Consider the following 18,296-nt stretch of genomic DNA (forward strand, 5'->3'; position numbering starts at 1 on the left):
CAGGAAGCAGGCAAATTGCCCATTGGAAGTTCAAACTCTAGGCTTACCCATCTCATCAATCCAGCAATACCCTTCCCCATCCCCCCATTACTTGAATTGTCCTGAAAACAAGTGGCTTATACAGTGCAATCATCAATCCAGTCCTAAGAATATCCATAATATTCATAGGGTCCCGTGGGATCCATAAGAACAGCACCCATTTTAGTAAGCTAGTTAATGTGGCTTGCTGGCAAGCTTTATTTACTACCTTTGGCAGTGGACGTTTCAAAATTCAATAAAGTTGGACTTGGTAAAATTCCTAACCGCTGAAGTATTGTTTTGTTCTTGTCAACATCAAGTACTTCCATATGTCGGGCATAGCACAGGACCAGATAGCAAAATGGTGCCATGCACTGTCCCAAAAGCTCAACTCAGAAAATGGTCCCTGCTGCACCAATGTGACCTTTTCCACACCATCCAACCTGTGACCTCTCCAAGTGAGAATGTCCCTCTGTGCTGAACAAAGGATAGTTCTGCACAGTTGGCAATAAAGAATGAAGGACCCCACACACCCTGGACATTCTCTGTTCCACCTTCTTCCATTGGGATAAAGATACAAAAGTCTGAGGTCATGTACCCACTGACTCGAGAGCAGTTTCTTCCCTGCTGCCATCAGACCTTTGAATGGACCTACCTTATATTAAGTAGATCTTTCGCTACGACTGTAACACAACATTCTGCACCGTCTCCTTTCCTTCTCTATGAAAGGTATGCTTTGTCTGTATAGCACGCAAGAAACAGTACTTTTCACTGTATACATGTAACAATAATAAATCAAATCAGATCAAATTGTGCAAACTCCTTTCACAGGGGGACCTGTGTAGCCAACAAAATGCATGAAATTAAGCCAGATCTGAACCCAAGTGCCAGAGACCAGGGGCTAATATCTAACCCACTGCATGCTTTCCTTTTAACTTTAACTGTGGTTGACACCTCTGGAAGTTATGATTTGATGTACATTACTTATCATTTAATGGATGATTTAACATTGATATAACATGTGTTTTTGTTTCCAGTGTGGACCCATGATAAAGGATGTCTGCTCACATCTTCGCTTTTGGAATGGGGATAGCCCCTTCACCTGAGCAGCTTCAATTTTTACAGATTAAATCTTTCATAAAATATAACATTTGAAATGTTTTCTTTAAAAATGGTTTAATCTGCAGGGTTAAACATTTAAAAACATTTTAATGTTGCACGTTTAAACATTTCAAATTCCTTGTCCACACACAACTGACATTACTTCCCCTTTCAGATTTTTTTTACAAGGTAACCCTCTGGTGGTTTCTCTAAGAATTGGCAACATTTACCCAGTTTGGCCAAATCAAAAGCTTGCATGTACAAAAGCAATTTGCAGTTTGTAAATTCTGAACTCCATGATATAAACAATAATAGATGGCAGTAAATCTCACAATAGACATTGTTATTACAATAAAAATGCTCTGTACATATCTGTGAACCCTTTCGGAGAAGATCATGCCAGCTTACAAGCATAAATTGGAAATCTAAGGTTACCTGTGCTGAAACAGGGCCACTCTAATCACTCAGAAATCGCATCTAGTTTCTGGAATTGACTTGGTGATTGGAATAATTGCCTATCAAAATATCTTGGATGATCTCTAAGGCTTGAATGTCATAAATCTTGTCAAAATGATGTTTGCCTGGAAGTTCCACCAAATGAACTTTCTGCTGTTGCTGGTCCTGCCATTCTCTGCACAGGGACAAGCTTTTCAGATTAATGGTGTTATCACCATTACCGTAAATGATCTTTACTGGCTGGCTGGAAGGAAAACCTTCATCATAAATATAAGTCATTGGTGTTGGGGCTTCTGTGCCATACATGCAGTACACATCCACCCCTGGTGGAGGCAAGTCTGTCAGAAAACCCTTGCTGCGTTGCCACTTGAACCAGCCATCTTCATATCCTATATCAGTGAAGTACTTCCTATAGTCATTATATGTGTAGTTGTAGCTTGGTGTGGAGATAAAGACATGGTCTGCTGGCCAGGCCCGTGTGGTGGGCAGTAACCAAGGATTGGTTGTTGTCATTCGCTGTTGCTCACGTATCTTCAGGAGGTCAAGTGCAAGGCCATAGTTGTCCCCTGGAAAGAAGAGTTAAAGGAAGAAAAACATAAACGTGAGATCTCCATTTTCTGTTATGATACAAAAAACTTGTATAATGGTGTATGGGGAGAGAAAAGAATCCTTTACAATAGAAAGTATTGTCCATTTGTTTTCCCTTCCCCATTAGGTTGTTAGAATTATGAAATCCACTTCTTAGGAAGCTTATAAGTTGATGATTGCCCAGTGCATGTACATGCTGTAAATGCCCTCATGCAGAAAGAACTGGAGGTCTTGAATGCTTGAGGGGTTGGAACTCTTCTGTGAGTAACTCACCTCTTCACTTCCCAAAATTTGTCCACAAGTCAGAATACTCTCTGCTTGTTTGGATGAGTGCAGGTTCCAACAGTACACAAGAAGCTCAGCATTATCCAGAACAAGGCAGGTCTCTTGATCGGTCCTCCATCCAACCACCTTATACACTCTCTTCAACACTGAAGCATAGTGTGTGCTATATACAAGATGCACCGCAGCAACTTGCCAAGCCTCCTCCTACAGAAACTTTCTAATCCCAACATCTTTCACCTAGAAGGACAAGGGCAGCAGACACGTGGGAACACTATTGCCTACAAGTTCTCCTCCAAGCCACTTACCTACCTGACTTTGAAACATTTCACCATTCCTTCACTGTCAATGAGCCAAAGTCCTGGAACTCCTTCCCTAACAGCAGAATATTAAGGCAATGAGTCACCACCACCTTCTCAAGGGCAATTGGAGATGGAAAATAAATGCTGGCCTAGCCAAATATACTCATGTCTCATAAACAAATAATAAAATAAAACACAAACCCACTTGCATGTACAATATGTACAAAGTGCTGGGTGCCCTTGTCAGCAAAATGAGCTGATAAGTTTAGGCCAATGTTCAGGTGGATGGAGAAGATTTGAATACACCATTCACAGGACAGCAGGGTCTGCACCCAATCAGCATTCACTGTTGACCAGATTAACTACTTACTCACCTAACTTCCTGTTTATTAGAGCCTTGCTATAAGGAAATTGGTATGGGCAGAAATCTCCCATGCCCTCACTGGCACATTCAATGGCAGGCAGAAGGGATAAACACAGTAAGAAGTCTGACAACACCAGGTTTAAGTCCAACCGATTTATTTGATAGTAAACTCACAAGCTTTTGAGGTTTCCTTCTTCGTCAGGTGGATGGAGAGTTCTGGCCTCAGACAGAGCATATAACAGCACAGACAGTTTACAGATTACTGATTAGAACGCAAAGCAATGTTTCGAAGCATGGTACATTGGGGAGACCATGCAGACGCTACAATGGATGAATGAACATCGCTCGACAATCACCAGGCAAGACTGTTCCCTTCCTGTTGGCGAACACTTCAGTGGTCATGCGCATTTGGCTTCTGACCTTCGGGTAAGCATTCTCCAAGGTGGCCTTCACAACACATGACAGTGCAGAGTCGCTGAGCAGAGACTGATAGCCAAGTTCCGCACACATGAGGACGGTCTCAATAGGGATCTTGGGTTCATGTCACATTATCTATAACCCCCATGACTTGCCTGGGTTTGCAAAACCTCACTTACTGTACTGTCTGGAGACAATACATATCTCTTTAACCTGTGATCAGTGCTCCTTCCACTCACATTGTTAGCCACTTTAGAACTTGAACAGCAGGTTAGGTATAAAGATTTGCATTCTAATCAGTAATCTGTAAACTGTCTGTGCTTTATATGCATTGTCTCCATCCACCTGACAAAGAGGGAAACCTCGAAAGCTTGTGAGTTTACTATCAAATAAATCAGTTGGACTTAAACCTGGTGTTGTCAGACTTCTTACTGTGTTTACCCCAGTCCAACGCTGGCATCTCCACATCACAGGCAGAAGGGATGGCAGGAGGCCTAAAAATGGTATTTAGGCTGGTGTGAATTTCCCACTGGATCTTCCACTAGTGCCATAGTGGATCGGGAAGCCTGCTGGAGCTTGGCGTGGAACTCTGCTAAGGGGATACAGATTAAAACTCAAACACCCAATTCTCCATAATCCAGCGGACAAACACATTGGTCCAAACACATCTGAAACAAGGTGGTGTGCAGGAGTCAGAACTCAGGCATCTGGATATAATGTGTGGTCAAGCCTGCCCCACTTTGGAATACAGTGCAAAAATCACAGTTACTTCAGTAATGAGGCTGGGGCCAAAAGATTTCCCGCCACCCTCTGTGGTGGGAAACAATCCACATTCCCATCCCAGCTTAGACCTAGATGGGAATATTCCAACCTGCCTCCTACTTTTACCATTATTATTGTTCAGCTGGAAAACTGCTCTGAATTTATCTTTTCCACTTCACTTCAGATCTTATATCCATACACTATCCCTTCTCATTTGTTTCCTTTCAGTTCTGAATGAGCTCAGATTTTTCAAGCTGTCTGTGTAATGTTTATTTATTAATGTCACAGGTAGATTTCATTAACGCTGCAATGGAGTTACTGTGAAAATCCCTTAGTTGCCATTCTCGAGCACCTGTTTGGGTACACTGGGGGAGAATTTAGCATGGCCAATGCATATAACCAACACATCTTTTGGACTGTGGGGGGAAACTGGAGCACCCGGAGGAAACCCATGCAGACATAGGGAGAATATACAGATTCCATATAGACAGTGACCCAAGCCAGGAATTGAACTTGGGTCCCTTGTGAGGCAGCGGTGCTAAACACTGTGCCACCGTGCCACCTGTACTGTACTGTGCTGCTGGTGGAGATCAGCCTCATTGTTCATATGTTCCGGTGTTTCCTGTGTGTCTTGATGGTGACAACTGAACACAGTCTTGTGGATTAGCCCGACTACAGAATGCTACATTTTTATCATGTCAACCTTAGATTTATACTGTAATGATCTGGCATTAAAGCAAGCTTCATTCAATACTGATCCATAGTGAATGGACAGATTAGCTGACACCCATACTTCCATATCCTTTAACCTCCCACTTACACAGGGCATCTCCTTTCTTCATCCAAGTCCCTTCCACTCATCTGTCCTGGATTTCAAATTCCACAGTCTGCCCATTTCTAGAAACTGTGCACCCCGGCGGGTTCTTATCAGCAACTTCATGTTTCCAACTACCTTTCACACACTGTGATAACAACACAACTAGGAACTCGTCCCTTAGTAGCCTTTGATTCCCATCAACAGATGAACAGGTAAATTATTCCAAATATCAATGACCAACTGCAGAAAGAAAAACCACCTAACATCAAACTGAGGTCTGTGTTTACATAACTTACACAAATGTCCTCTCCATCTTCTGAAACTGCTTAGTTCAAATATTCGATTTCCATGTTCAGAGTTGCATTGTTTTAAATACCTCAATCAAGTTCATTTTGTTGTATTGATGTTATACTTGTAGCAGGGAGAGAACAGACTTCATTCTGGAGAGGGTAAAGATTACCAGAGGGAAGGGATAGAGGAGGTTGATGATGACAAGTACTTGGCTATACGATGCTCACTATTAACCACTCTTAGATACATCTTCTCCCTTCTAAACTTGACCCACAGTGCAATAGTGATATGGGATTCGATAGTCAGGGGATCAGACAGGCATTTCTGCTGCTGTAGACATGACTCCAATCTGGTGTGTTACTTCCCTGGTAAGAAGTCTCACAACACCAATTCACGTCACTTACCTCATGAAGGAGCAGCGCTCCGAAAGCTAGTGGCTTTTGTTACCAAATAAACCTGTTGGACTTTAACCTGGTGTTGTGAGACTTCTTACTGTGTTTACCCCAGTCCAATGCTGCATCTCCACATTGTACTTCCCTGGTGCCAGGGTCAAGGTACCCTTCCCCCAAACACCCCTCCCCCATCTCCTCCCCCCCCCTCCCCCCAACCCCTTCCTTGGATCTATCCAAAGGAAGCCATCCGGGCACTGCTCCAGGCAGTGGGGTGCCCCTCCATGATAACTCTTCACTGAGGGGGCATTGCCAGAGGCATTGCCGGTGTACTGCTGGGGCATGTCCCTCTCCCCCCAAGGGATGTACTTAACTGTGCACCCATGGTGCTTTCTTGTTAGCAACTTCATGTTGGTCTAGACCTGCTGTAAACCTCGCTAACAAGAGGCCAGGTTGGTGGTGTGGGGATGGAATGTGAAGGGATGATAACATGGGGAAGCCAGCGAATAATATTCAAATGTATTTAAATCAGGTTCTTGCCATGCAATGACAGGAGCCTGGGAGCACCATTACATCACTTGTGGGGGCAGGGGGTGGGAGCGGCTGCTAGTGGATGTAGTATACTCGAATTTTCAGGAAACCTATGATAAAGTCCCCCACAGGAGGTTGGTTAGTAAAATTAAAGCACATGGAAGGGGAAATATATATTGGCATGGAATAAGGAACAGGCAGAAAACAGAGAGTAGAGTAAACTGTGTGTGACAATGGGGTATGACAATGATTAGTACTTGGGCTTCAGCTATTCACAATAAATAGCAATGATTCGGATATGGGGACCAAATCTAACATTTCCAAGTGCACAGATGACATAAAGCCCATGTGTTGTGAAGAAGATGCAAAGCGGCTTCAAGAGGATTTGGACAGATTTAGTGAGTGAGCATGAACATGGCAGATGGAATATAGTATGGAAAAATGTGAGGTTAAAGTAAAATAAAGTAACGTAAAGTAAAGTAAAATAAAGTGGTCCTTTAACATTAGAAAGGATATTATTGCCATAGAGGGATTGCAAGAAAGGTTCAACAGACTGATCCCTGGGATGGCAGGACTGCCCTCTGAAGAAAGATTTGGGCAACTGGGCCTGTAAACTCTAGAGTTTTGAAGAATGAGATGCGATCTCACTGAAACCTAAAAAATACAGAAGTTTATTTATTAGTGCCACAAGTTGGCTTACATTAACACTGCAATGAAAATCCCCTAGTTGCCACACTGTGACGCCTGTTTGGGTACACTGAAAGAGAATTTAGCATGGCCAGTGCACCTAACCAGCACGTTTTTCAGGCAGGGGGAGGAAACCAGAACACCTAGAGGAAATCCATGCAAATATGGTGAGGACATGCAAACTCCACACAGACAATGACCCAAACCAAGAATTGAACCCAGGTCCCTAGCACTGTGCAGCAGCGATGTTAACCACTGTGCCACCATGCTGCCCCAAGGTAATACAGGCTAATGTGCCACCATGCTACCCCAAGGTAATAATGGATGCCAATGGGAACTTCCAGTTCTGCTGATGGTGCACCCCTACCATGGGAAAGAATCAGAAGATCCTGACCCCTCCCTGGCCAAAGGCAGGCTGCCTCCGCCCCTGTGAATGGACGGAACACCTGCTCAAGACTTTTCTCCTGGTTGGGGAGTCGAGAATCAGGGAACAAATTTCAGAATAATAGGAATTCTCATAGGACAAAGATGAGGAGAAATCCTTTTACTCAGAATGTTGTAAATTCCTTGGAATTCTCTATTCCAGAGGGCTGTGGCACTCAACCATTGAGTATTTCTAAAGCAGAGATTGATTGATTTCTAAATACAAATAGCAAAGGGATATGGGGATAGTGAAGGAAAAAAGCATTGAAATGAATGACCAGCCATAATTGTGTCCAATGACGAAGCAGACTTGATGGGCTGAATGGCCTGCTCCTATGAACCTGTGACCTATTCTTATGTCCCTATTAATCACTCTGACACACAGTTCCCCCACAACGGGCCATAGACCACCCCCTTGCCAGATGTTGTGAACTCTCTCCTCAGAGAAAATTCTGGAAGATGAGCGACTCTCCTGCTTCTGCCAGTGTTATGGAGTTATCAGATGCTTTATGTGCATGCACCATGACCGGTTTGCTAATCTTCCAACTCTCTTTGTGCTATTGAAGGTCCCCTCTTGTTTTGGGCTGAGCGTCAAATAGTTGAACTGGTATCACGTACTTCTCAAATGGAAAATTACAGTCTGAATTCAACATATCAGACTGTGTGCACATATCACAAACACTTCAAAATGTTTGAAATGGTACTCTTCAGAGTGGAAGCCAACTTAACAAATATTAGGCTATTATTCCACAATCATTGAACATAGAACACTTCATTTCTTACAACACTACATTTCTTACATTTCATACAGCACAAACAGGCCCTTCGGCCCACAAGTTGCGCCGATCATATCCCTACCTACCAAGCCTATCTATAAACCTCAATCCCATTAAATCCCATGTACTCATCCAGAAGTCTCTTAAAAGACCCCAATGAGTTCGCCTCCACCACCACCGACGGCAGCCGATTCCAGTCACTCATCACCCTCTGAGTGAAAAACTTACCGCTGACATACCTGTACCTACTCCCCAGCACCTTAAACCTGTGCCGTCTCATAGCGACCATTTCAGCCCTGGGAAATAACCTCCGAGAATCAACCCTGTCTATGCCTCTCAACATCTTATAAACCTCTATCAGGTCGCCTCTCATCCTTCATCTCTCCAGGGAGAAAAGACCTAGCTCCCTCAACCTATCCTCATAAGGCATGCCTCCCAATCCAGGCAACATCCTTGTAAATCTCCTCTGCACCCTTTCAATAGCTTCCACATCCTTCTTGTAGCGAGGTGACCAGAACTGCGCACAGTACTCCAAGTGGGGTCTGACAAAGGTCTTATAAAGTTGCAGCATTACCTCCCGACTCCTAAACTCAATCCCTCGATTAATGAAGGCTAGTACACCATATGCCTTCTTGACCACATCCTCCACCTGCGAGGCCGATTTAAGAGTCCTATGGACCTGGACCCCAAGGTCCTTCTGATCCTCTACACTGACACGACAAGTGCCTAGTTTACCTCAAATTACACTGGAAACGCAAAGTATTTTTAAAAACTCAATGGCAGTTTAAGAAAGTTATTTTACGCTGTTATTATCCAGTGGCTTTGTGAATGATATTTTCCATTAACAGGTTGCTGTCATCAGTTCGCAGTCCAAAAGACATTCTGCCTACTACACAATTGAGCAATATCGTATATGAATTTCATTGCTGATGCAGTGCCAGGTGTATAGGCCAAACATCCCAACAATTGGGATGTTTCAGGTATTTGTAACAAGCAGAGTATAGATCATTCTCAACTAACCCACAGTTTCAAAATCCAAAACATAACTTCAATTATTAGGTATGATCCCATGATTGGGTAGCACCTGCTGAACAATCTTGAGTGTGATAATAGCTACACTAATGAACAGGTTCAGATAATCAGTTAATGTAATGTGGCTCATTTACACTTGTTACAAGTGATATACACTTCATACACAAGGACCCATTCTATGCAAGCTAAACAAATATGTTCAAGCTTGGGATTTCTTTTGAATTACCCGGGAGCTTGGGGAGCCTATCTTCGCTTGTTGCTTTCTCTATGGCAATGCCTTGGTCAGAGCTGACTTACCAACCAATCAGCATCCTTTGCTCCTGTAGTATAATTGTTGCAATTGTTTGAAATTTGGCATTCTTGTGTTTGCCCTGATGAGTGCAAGCTGGAAAGATGGTTTCATTGATCAGAACATTGAATACAAGAGTTGGGATGTCTTGTTGAAGTTGTAATAAGACATTGGTAAGGCGACACTTGGAATACTGTGTACAGTTCTGGTTATCCTATTATAGAGAGGATGTCATTAAACTGGAAAGAATGCAGAAATGATTAGTTTGCTACTGGGACTTGATGCCTTGAGGAGAGGCAGGATAGACTGGGACTTTTTTCCCTGGAGTGTAGAGGCTCAGGGGTGATCATATAGAGGTCTATAAAATAATGAGGGGCATAGATCAGATAGATCTTTTCCCAAAGGTAGGGGTGTCTAATACTAGAGGGCATGGGTTTAAGGTAAGAGGGGAGAGATACAAAAGGGTCCAGAGGGGCAATGTTTTCACACAGAGGGTGTCTGGAACAAGTTGCCAGAGATAGTAGTAGAGGCGGGTACAATCTTGTCTTTTAAGAAGAATTTTGGACAGTTACATGGGATATGGGCCAAATGCGGGCATTTGGGACTAGCTTAATTATAAAAACTGGGTGGCATGAACAAGTTGGAGTGAAGGGCCTGTTTCCATGCTGGAAACCTCTACGACTCTATATCTCTGAAAGCTTCAGCAACATGTCTCTTTTCAACAATGCTTGTAATTTCACGAAGCATGGCACAAACAATGTGTTTCTCCAGTAAGAGTAATGCTAAACAAGAGTTTGTTTCAAACCAATACTATTCATTAACGTGATACCCCTCTCTTGAACGATAAAAGGATTTAAACTCACTTCGAGACATGAAAGTTGGAAGTTTCTACTGTGTTGGAGCATTTTATTTTTGTTCTATTCTCAGCTCAAGTAAAGAACATTGAGGTGAATGTTCTGAATGTCAGGGAACAGACCAAGTTCAAAGTTAGTTCAACTTGAAAAAAGCTCTAGATTTCAACAGAGTCTGTGGGAGTGATACAGAAAAAAATAAACAATTTTGTAAACAGTTGCTTTGAACAGGAATGAAAATCAAGTGGAATCTCTGATGTTAGTTGTACTCCTGGGCACTAAATTGAAAATCTGATTCCTCCTATCTGTTTGTTTCCCTTTCCCCCAATTCTCCTCCCAAAATATAAGTATTGTTTAATATTTGCTGCATTCTGAAGGACCTACAATCAAATTTATGGACAGCACAAGAGTTTCCCATCCAAGAGAAATGAATAACACAAGCTACCAAGAGGCAGTATTAGACTAGACTATGAGCATTTACTGCACTAGCCCACAACACTCTCTCTCATTACACAAATCTCTTCTAACTGATGGAGAAAGATGGAGGTGAGAGAAGTAGTGAACTGTATGTATTTAAATCCTGGTTGTCTCTATTTTGTTATTCTCTATTTTCTATCTGATTTTATATAAATTTGATTTGTGAGTTTAGCCTGTCAAATTTCTGGTGTACGTAGATGTAGTTCCTGCCTATCTGAAGCAATGCAGTGAGAGCCTATGCCATCATCAGCAACATGAAGAAAACTGGGATAATTGTTAGTCCCCATGTGCACACATTCTATTTAGATGGGAACTATCACAAGGGATATTGGGGTAGCAGCATAAGCTAAGCTTGAATCAATTGCCTAATTATAATTTCAGACTGATGTTTATCAAACTGGAACAATTTCAGCCCAAGCCAGAACAGACACCAGGGACAGATCTTCAATTTGTTGCCAGGCATGGGGGCGGGTCAGGTGACAAAACTGGCATAAACTTGGTGTGCGTCACTGAATCTGTACAATATTATTGATGTCAAAGGTAATGAGATTCAGGCAGTTTTCAGAACCGTAAAGTAATGGCCTTATGATCCTCAAAATCAATTTAACATCTGGGTGGTAAGTTGAATGTCTATCCAAACATCAGTCATTATCACATCATTGGGTCTTGCTGTGTACACATTGACTACTAAATTTCCTACATTGTAATACACTTCTGAAGTATGTCATTAGCTGTAAAGCTACAAGAGCAGTTGGCTATGAAAACAGGTCAGAGGCTGGGAATTCTGCAGAGAGTAATTCACCTCCTAACTCCCCAAATTCTGTCCACCATCTACAAGACACAAGTCAGGAATGTGGTGGAATATTCTCCCTTGCCTTGGATGAGTGCAGCTCCAACCACACTATTGAGGACAAAGCAGTCTGCTTGATTGCTACCCCATCTACCATCTTAAATGTCTACTTCCTCCACTACTAATGGATAGTGGAAGCAGTGTACTAACTGGATGTATTGCAGCAACTCAACAAGGATCCTTCAACAGCACCTTCCAAACACATGACCTCCACCATCTTGAAGGACAAGGGCAGCAACACATGGGAACATCTCTGCCTGTAAGTTCCCCTCCAAACCGTACACTGGGCCTGATTTTATCATTTTGATTGTAAGTGCTGAAACTGGGAGTGTTTCAGATCTGACTTTTAGACCCGCTCTCAGGGACCCCCATATGCACTCTGCCTGAAAAAAAAGCAACAATTCTGAATCACGCTGCAGAAGCCTGTGAGGCTTATTACACCCAAAATTCTGCAGCTCCAATCGGAGCCTTCAACTGTGCACGTACAGCAAAGCAAATTAAAAAATGCTTCCCTGCCACATCATTCCTGGGCCGGATAATGCCCCCCCCGGCCCACAGACATTGTCCCACCCCCACAGGATAACTGTCCCCTTCATACCCCCCACACCCCTGCTACCCAGACCGATTGTGGCCCCCTGTCTGCCTTATCCCCCAATGATTACGTGCAAAGAGGTAGCAGAACCCCCCCCTCCCCACCAGAGAGCCATCTGTCCCACTTCCCTCCCACCCCCTGACTAGAGAGCTATCTGACCTACCTCCCACCACCCCCAACCAGAGAGCCATCTGACCCACCTCCCACTGTCTCTCCCCTCCCCCCATTGCTGATCTGAGTTAGAGAGCCACCAGAAGCTTGGAACTTACCTCCTTAGAAGCTGGAGTGCCAAATTGGACCTTTGCAGACCATGCCTTGTCATGTCAATTCTGGATGGGCGAGCGCAGTGGCAAAGGGGGAAATGCTGGTAAGTTTGGGTGTCCAGCCCACTAAATTATTTTAAGTGCGTGCAATTGCATGTACATTGCCATCGCGTCTGTTTCAGGCAAGGTCCCGGTCACGGCCATTTTAGACTCCTTTTAGACCCCTTTAGTAAAGGGCGAACAGGTGCGGAGGTGGTTGCAAATTGCATTACTGGCCTCATGTCTGACTTTACCAAGTTTTCGCGCCTGAAAACAAGCACAACTTGATGGTAAAATCAGGCCCACCATCCTGACTTGGAAATATATCACTGTTCCTTCGCCATCACTGGGTCAAAATCCTGGAACTCCCTCTCTAATAAAACAATAGGCGTACCTACACCACATGGACAGCAGCAGTTAAAGAAAACAGCTCACTATCACCTTCTCAAAGGTAATCAGGGATAGGCAATAAATGAGTCAGCAGTGCCCACATCCCTCAAACAAATAAAAATCAAGCACTTTCTCAGACATTGTATGGTTGTGAAAATGTGACCTAATTGCACATCTTACTTTTAAAAATGGCATCAGATATTCAGAATTTTGCGATATGCTTTCCAAATGCACCATGACAGAGGACAAGTTGTCAATTTTTATAACATCATTTACAGCCCCTGAAGTTACAATGGACAATAATAGGAGAATGAACATACATTCATAAATCATTGGTACCTGAAGCAAGCACAGCAAGGGATTTAACTGTACCCCCCCATGGAGCTCCGAGAGATATGAATCCATGAATGAATTTGTCTTTCCATTCCTGGGACTGTTCTTTCAGGAAGTACAGGATGTATAGATTCCCCATGCTGTGGCCCAACAGATAAACTGGCTTGTTGTAGGCTCTGTGCATTTCCTCAATTAGTTTCTTCAATTTATCAAAATATTCTTCTTGCTCATCTGTCAAACACAAAGGAGCCAAGTGTTACAATCGTCAACAATTTTGCACACAAGTGTTACGTGTACTTTGAAGAGGTAAAATACATGAAATGTACACTTTTCACTCTTCACCGTTATGTGTTCCTACTCATTGGTTAGGCCACAGCTGGAGTACTGTGTGTAGTTCTGGTTACATAGAAACATAGAAGATAGGAGCAGGAGGAGGCCATTCAGCCCTTCGACCCTGCTCTGCTATTCATCACAATCATTGCTGATCATCCAACTCAATAGCTTAATCCTGATTTCTCCCCATAACCTTTGTGCCCATTCACCCCAAGTGCTATATCCAGCTGCCTCTTGAATGCATTCAATAGTTTGGCATCAACTACTTCCTGTGGTAATGAATTCCACAGGTTCAACACTCTTTGGGTGAAGAAATGTCTCCTTATCTCCATCCTAAATGCTCTACTCTGAATCCTCAAACTGTGACCTCTGGTTCTGGGCTCCCCCAACATCAGGAACATCCTCCCTGCATCAGCCCTGTCTAGAATTTTTTAAGTCTCTATGAGATTCCACCCTCCCCTTGTTTGTCTCACTATAGGATGGATGTGATAGCATCAGAAGGACACAGAGAAGGTTCATCAGGATGTTACCTGGGATGGAGCATTTGAACTATAAGGAGAGAATAGATAGGGTTGGAGTGTTTTCTTTAGATCAGTGAAGGCGCGGGGGGGGGGGACATGATTGAGGTGAAAATGATTATGAGGGGGCTGGACAGGGCATGTTGGGAGCAGCTGTTTTTCCTTGGTTGAGGGGTCAATCACGAGGGGGCATAGTTTTAGGGTAAGGAGCAAGAGATTCAGGGGGGATTTGAGGAAATGCTTTTTCACTCAGAGGGTGATGGGAATCTGGGATTCATTACCTGGGGAGATTGTTGAGATTGGAAACCTTACAACTTTCACAAAATATATGGAAAAGCACTTGAAATATCATAATATTTGAGGATATGGGACAAGTGCAGGAAAATGGAATTAGCATGCCTTTAGTGGTAGATATTGTCAGTGCAGGCTTGATGGGCCAAAGGGCTTTTTCTATGACTTTATGAGTTTGTGACAGCCATACTGCTATGCACAGACCCAGGGCTACATTAGTCCCATTACTGACTTGAGCAAGTCAGACTCTAAACAAGTTTCCCTTTTTGCACTTGGGTTGAATCTTTTTCAGTAAAGTTAATTGACTGAAGCACTGTAATAAGTCTTCAGAGGCAGAAGTCCCTTCACCAAAATCCCTTAATTTACAATTCCAACAGCAGTACACAGAGTGTTATCAGTCAGCATTCTACCTTCAGGTGTGCCAGAGGAACTGAAACTCCAATGTTGGGAGCGCTGGTAGCCAGAGGACACTGTTTAAAACAGATCATAGAACCCTACAGTGCAGAAAGAGACCCTTTGGCCCATCAAGTCTGCACCGAACACATCCCACCCAGGCCCTGCCCCCATATCCCTACATATTATACCCACTAATCCCTCTAACCTACACATCCCTGGACACTAAGGGGCAATTTCTTAGCATGGCCAATCAACCTAACCTGCACATCTTTGGACTGTAAAAAATAGTTGACAGAGAGATGAGAAGAACTTTTTTTTCATGCAGTAATGATCTGGAATGAATTGCCTGAAAGGTTGGTGGAAGCAGATTCAAGTGTAGCTTTCAACAAAGGAAACTGGATAAATATTTGAACAGGAAATGATTGCATGTCTTTGGGCAAAGTATGGGGTGGGCAAGACTTATTGGATAACTGATTCAAAGAGTTAGCAAACACGTAATGGGTTGAATGGTCTCCTTCTGTGCTGCCGATAATGTGCTAAGATGCAGAAGTCTACATTCAGAATTTGGTGTAATATTTTACACCTGGGTAACATTTTTGTCAGAATATGGATAGCTTGATGAGGTGCCCATTATCTGTACTCACATGCTGCCACTCGCCAGTCATATGGGGCTGCCCGCACAGTCTCATCACGAACATAGCCCATGTTCACCAAGAACTGCACCAATGTGTGCAAGTACCCTGTCAAAACAAGAGAGCACTTTTTACACACGGTCAGCTGTTCAACATGATTGACCCAGTTACCAAATGGCTTGAAGTTGGGCCCCACCCACTGAGCCATAATATGGGTTACAATGAAAACAATGTAGGCAGTGTCAATTGTAAATTTCAAACCTGAGATTGATAGATTTTTGTTACGGAAGGGTAGAGAACCAAAATAGAAAAATGGATTTAAGAGAAAAATCATAATGATCTAATGCAATGGCAGAATCAGCTTTAGGGGTTGAATGGCAGGTTCTTATCGCTACCTTTCAAAGAGATCAGGATACAATAGGGGCCTGATCAGTGGGGAGTTTGCTGAAGGATGTATATCTATAGTGTATTTGCTTCAGATATACTATGGTGGGGAGATCATTATACTGTAGCTGCAGTCTTATCTATTCCAATGAGGATGAGTGTAGAATATCAAAGGTGCAACTCTCCCAAAAAAATTCAAAGTGTCCAATTCGCATGAAAACTGGAGTAAATCATGCTGTTTCTTTCAGTGGATTTCAGAGAAGAATCTCCCATACTCTGCGCACTGCTGAGTGCACTAGTGTGATTCAGTCCAGAATTCAGGGGGCAGGGCCTACTCCCGCCCGGGAAGCCGGCAGCACAGCGTTGAGTGGGCCACTGTGCATGTACCAATCTGTCAGTGCCCAGATACGCACATGCGCCGTGGCCCTTGTCTGCCTGTCATCCAATAGCTGGCCAGCTCCATCGTTGGCCAGTCTCGCGATCCCACAACGCCAGGCCTCTCACCCCTGCCACGGCCTGATCGCTGGTCCCTCCAACATTCCCAGGCCCAGCCCCGATCCCCATCCCCCCTTCCACCAAGGACTTCAGTCCCGGGGGCCCACTAGTTATATTTAAAATATATGTTAAAGCCTATTTAAATAATGTATGCACCCCCGCGGATTTCCAGTGCGGAGCTGATACCGCTGACAATCTATAATTCAGCACGCCTCGTCAGACTCGGTTCGACAAACATCGATTCAACTCCAGATGTGCATCCACAGCATTTATTGATCAAATATTACGACGTCGGGTCAGTCTTCCTTTTACAATGAAGCAGGCAAACAGAGCCCACAGCACCAAGGAGAGCCTGACACTAACTCGTGGTTTTAGCACAGTACTTATAGGTTCTGCTAATGCATGCACGCAATCTTATTAGCTACAGCTTAGATATCATCAATCAGAGTAGTATTCGTATAGCAGGAGGTATTGTTTTCCAGGCACTATATCATATCACTGCAAGCGTCTAATACAATCAACTTCTGCAAATTCAATCATTGCTACGTGCACACATCCTCACCGCTGGAAATCCAGACTGGGAGATGCTATCGGGGTGGGATGCCCAGTGTGGAGCCCACGGATGGGGCTCTACTTAAATCTCCCTGCCCACAACGCTGGGTTTTTAGCGCAGCGATATGGGAGAATCTCAGCCCAAATGTCAGAGGGGCGGAGAAGAGTTGACCAATGAAGAAAGGATTAGAATAAAACTAACCTGAGTAAACACTAACCCAGTGCAAGAAGCAGAAATCAGCCTCTGGACTGAAATGAGAAATAGATTTACCAAAGAATCAAGAATTAATAAGTGCTTGTAGGTTATGGTCATCATCACACAATTGTTGGTGGGAGTTTGCTATGTGCAAGATGACTGCTGTGTTTCCTGCAAGTTTTTAATAAAGGCTTCATTGCTTGTACATTGGGATATGCTGCGCTTGTGAAAGGTACTATGTAAATCCGAAGCTTGCTGTTGGACAACGGATCTGTTAATTTGCGTCACATTACAAGGTGCACTAGTACAAGAAGAAGGCTTTCCACTTTCAAACAAACCTGCTAGTTTCAATGGATCCAGGTATTCCACAGTGTAGGTCTTCCCAAAACCAGGAATCCGGGTCACCACTCCAGGTGAATTAGAGCTTCTATTTGTTGTTCGGTTGTAAACAAGCCTAAGAAAGATTCAATTGTGTCAAATGTCAATAAGATAAAATGTTAAGCAAACAGTACATGATGCTCAAGGGAATTGACTGTTCTCATCTCCATGTGCATTGGGTTTACACTGGGCTAGATTTCCAAGTTGCCAGCTAATTTTAAAACTGGCATTGATGGGAATGAAAATTGGGCAGTTTCTATAATGGGCATCCAATCCTTAAACAACAGCTCTAATAGTGGTTAGCACTGCTGCCTCACATTGGCAGGGACTTGGGTTTGATTCCAGCCTTAGATCACTGTCTGTGTGGAGTTTGAATGTTCTCCCTGTGTCTGTGTTGGTTTCCTCCCAGTGCTCTGATTTCCTCCCACACTCCAAAGATGTGTGGGTTAGGTTGATTGGCTATGCTAAATTGACCCTAGCATCAGGGAAATTAGCAGGTCAATGAGGGTTATGGGCATGGTGTGGAGATGCCGGTGTTGGACTGGGATGGGCACAGTAAGAAGTCTCACAACACCAGGTTAAAGTCCAACAGATTTATTTGATAGCATGAACTTTTGGAGTGCTGCCCCTTCATCAGATGAGTCATCAGGGTTATGGGGATAGGGCCTGGGTGGATTGTGATTGGTACAGACTCAATGGGCCAAATGGCCTCCTTCTGTACTGTACGATTTCTATTCTAAGTTCTGGCCTCAGATGCCTGAGTGGAATTTGCACATTCTCCCCATGTCCACGTGGGTTTCC

General features: G+C 43.6%; 1 protein-coding gene across 1 annotated transcript in view; it reads right to left on the minus strand.

Annotated features, from left to right (window-relative positions):
• Positions 1-1,596: 1,596 nt before the first annotated feature.
• Positions 1,597-18,296, minus strand: part of lcat (lecithin-cholesterol acyltransferase) — a 30,916-nt gene continuing 14,216 nt past the window's right edge. Inside the window, exons 3-6 of the mRNA XM_080188130.1 lie at positions 17,456-17,571; positions 15,503-15,598; positions 13,327-13,551; positions 1,597-2,141 (exon numbers count right to left, since the gene is read on the minus strand). Of these exons, the coding sequence (XP_080044256.1) occupies positions 1,597-2,141; positions 13,327-13,551; positions 15,503-15,598; positions 17,456-17,571 (982 nt within the window). The remainder of the gene's footprint in view (positions 2,142-13,326; positions 13,552-15,502; positions 15,599-17,455; positions 17,572-18,296) is intronic.

The sequence above is a fragment of the Carcharhinus amblyrhynchos genome, chromosome 4 (genome assembly GCF_965287045.1).
Source record: "Carcharhinus amblyrhynchos chromosome 4, sCarAmb.v2.hapA, whole genome shotgun sequence".
In the NCBI taxonomy this organism is placed as follows: domain Eukaryota; kingdom Metazoa; phylum Chordata; class Chondrichthyes; order Carcharhiniformes; family Carcharhinidae; genus Carcharhinus; species Carcharhinus amblyrhynchos.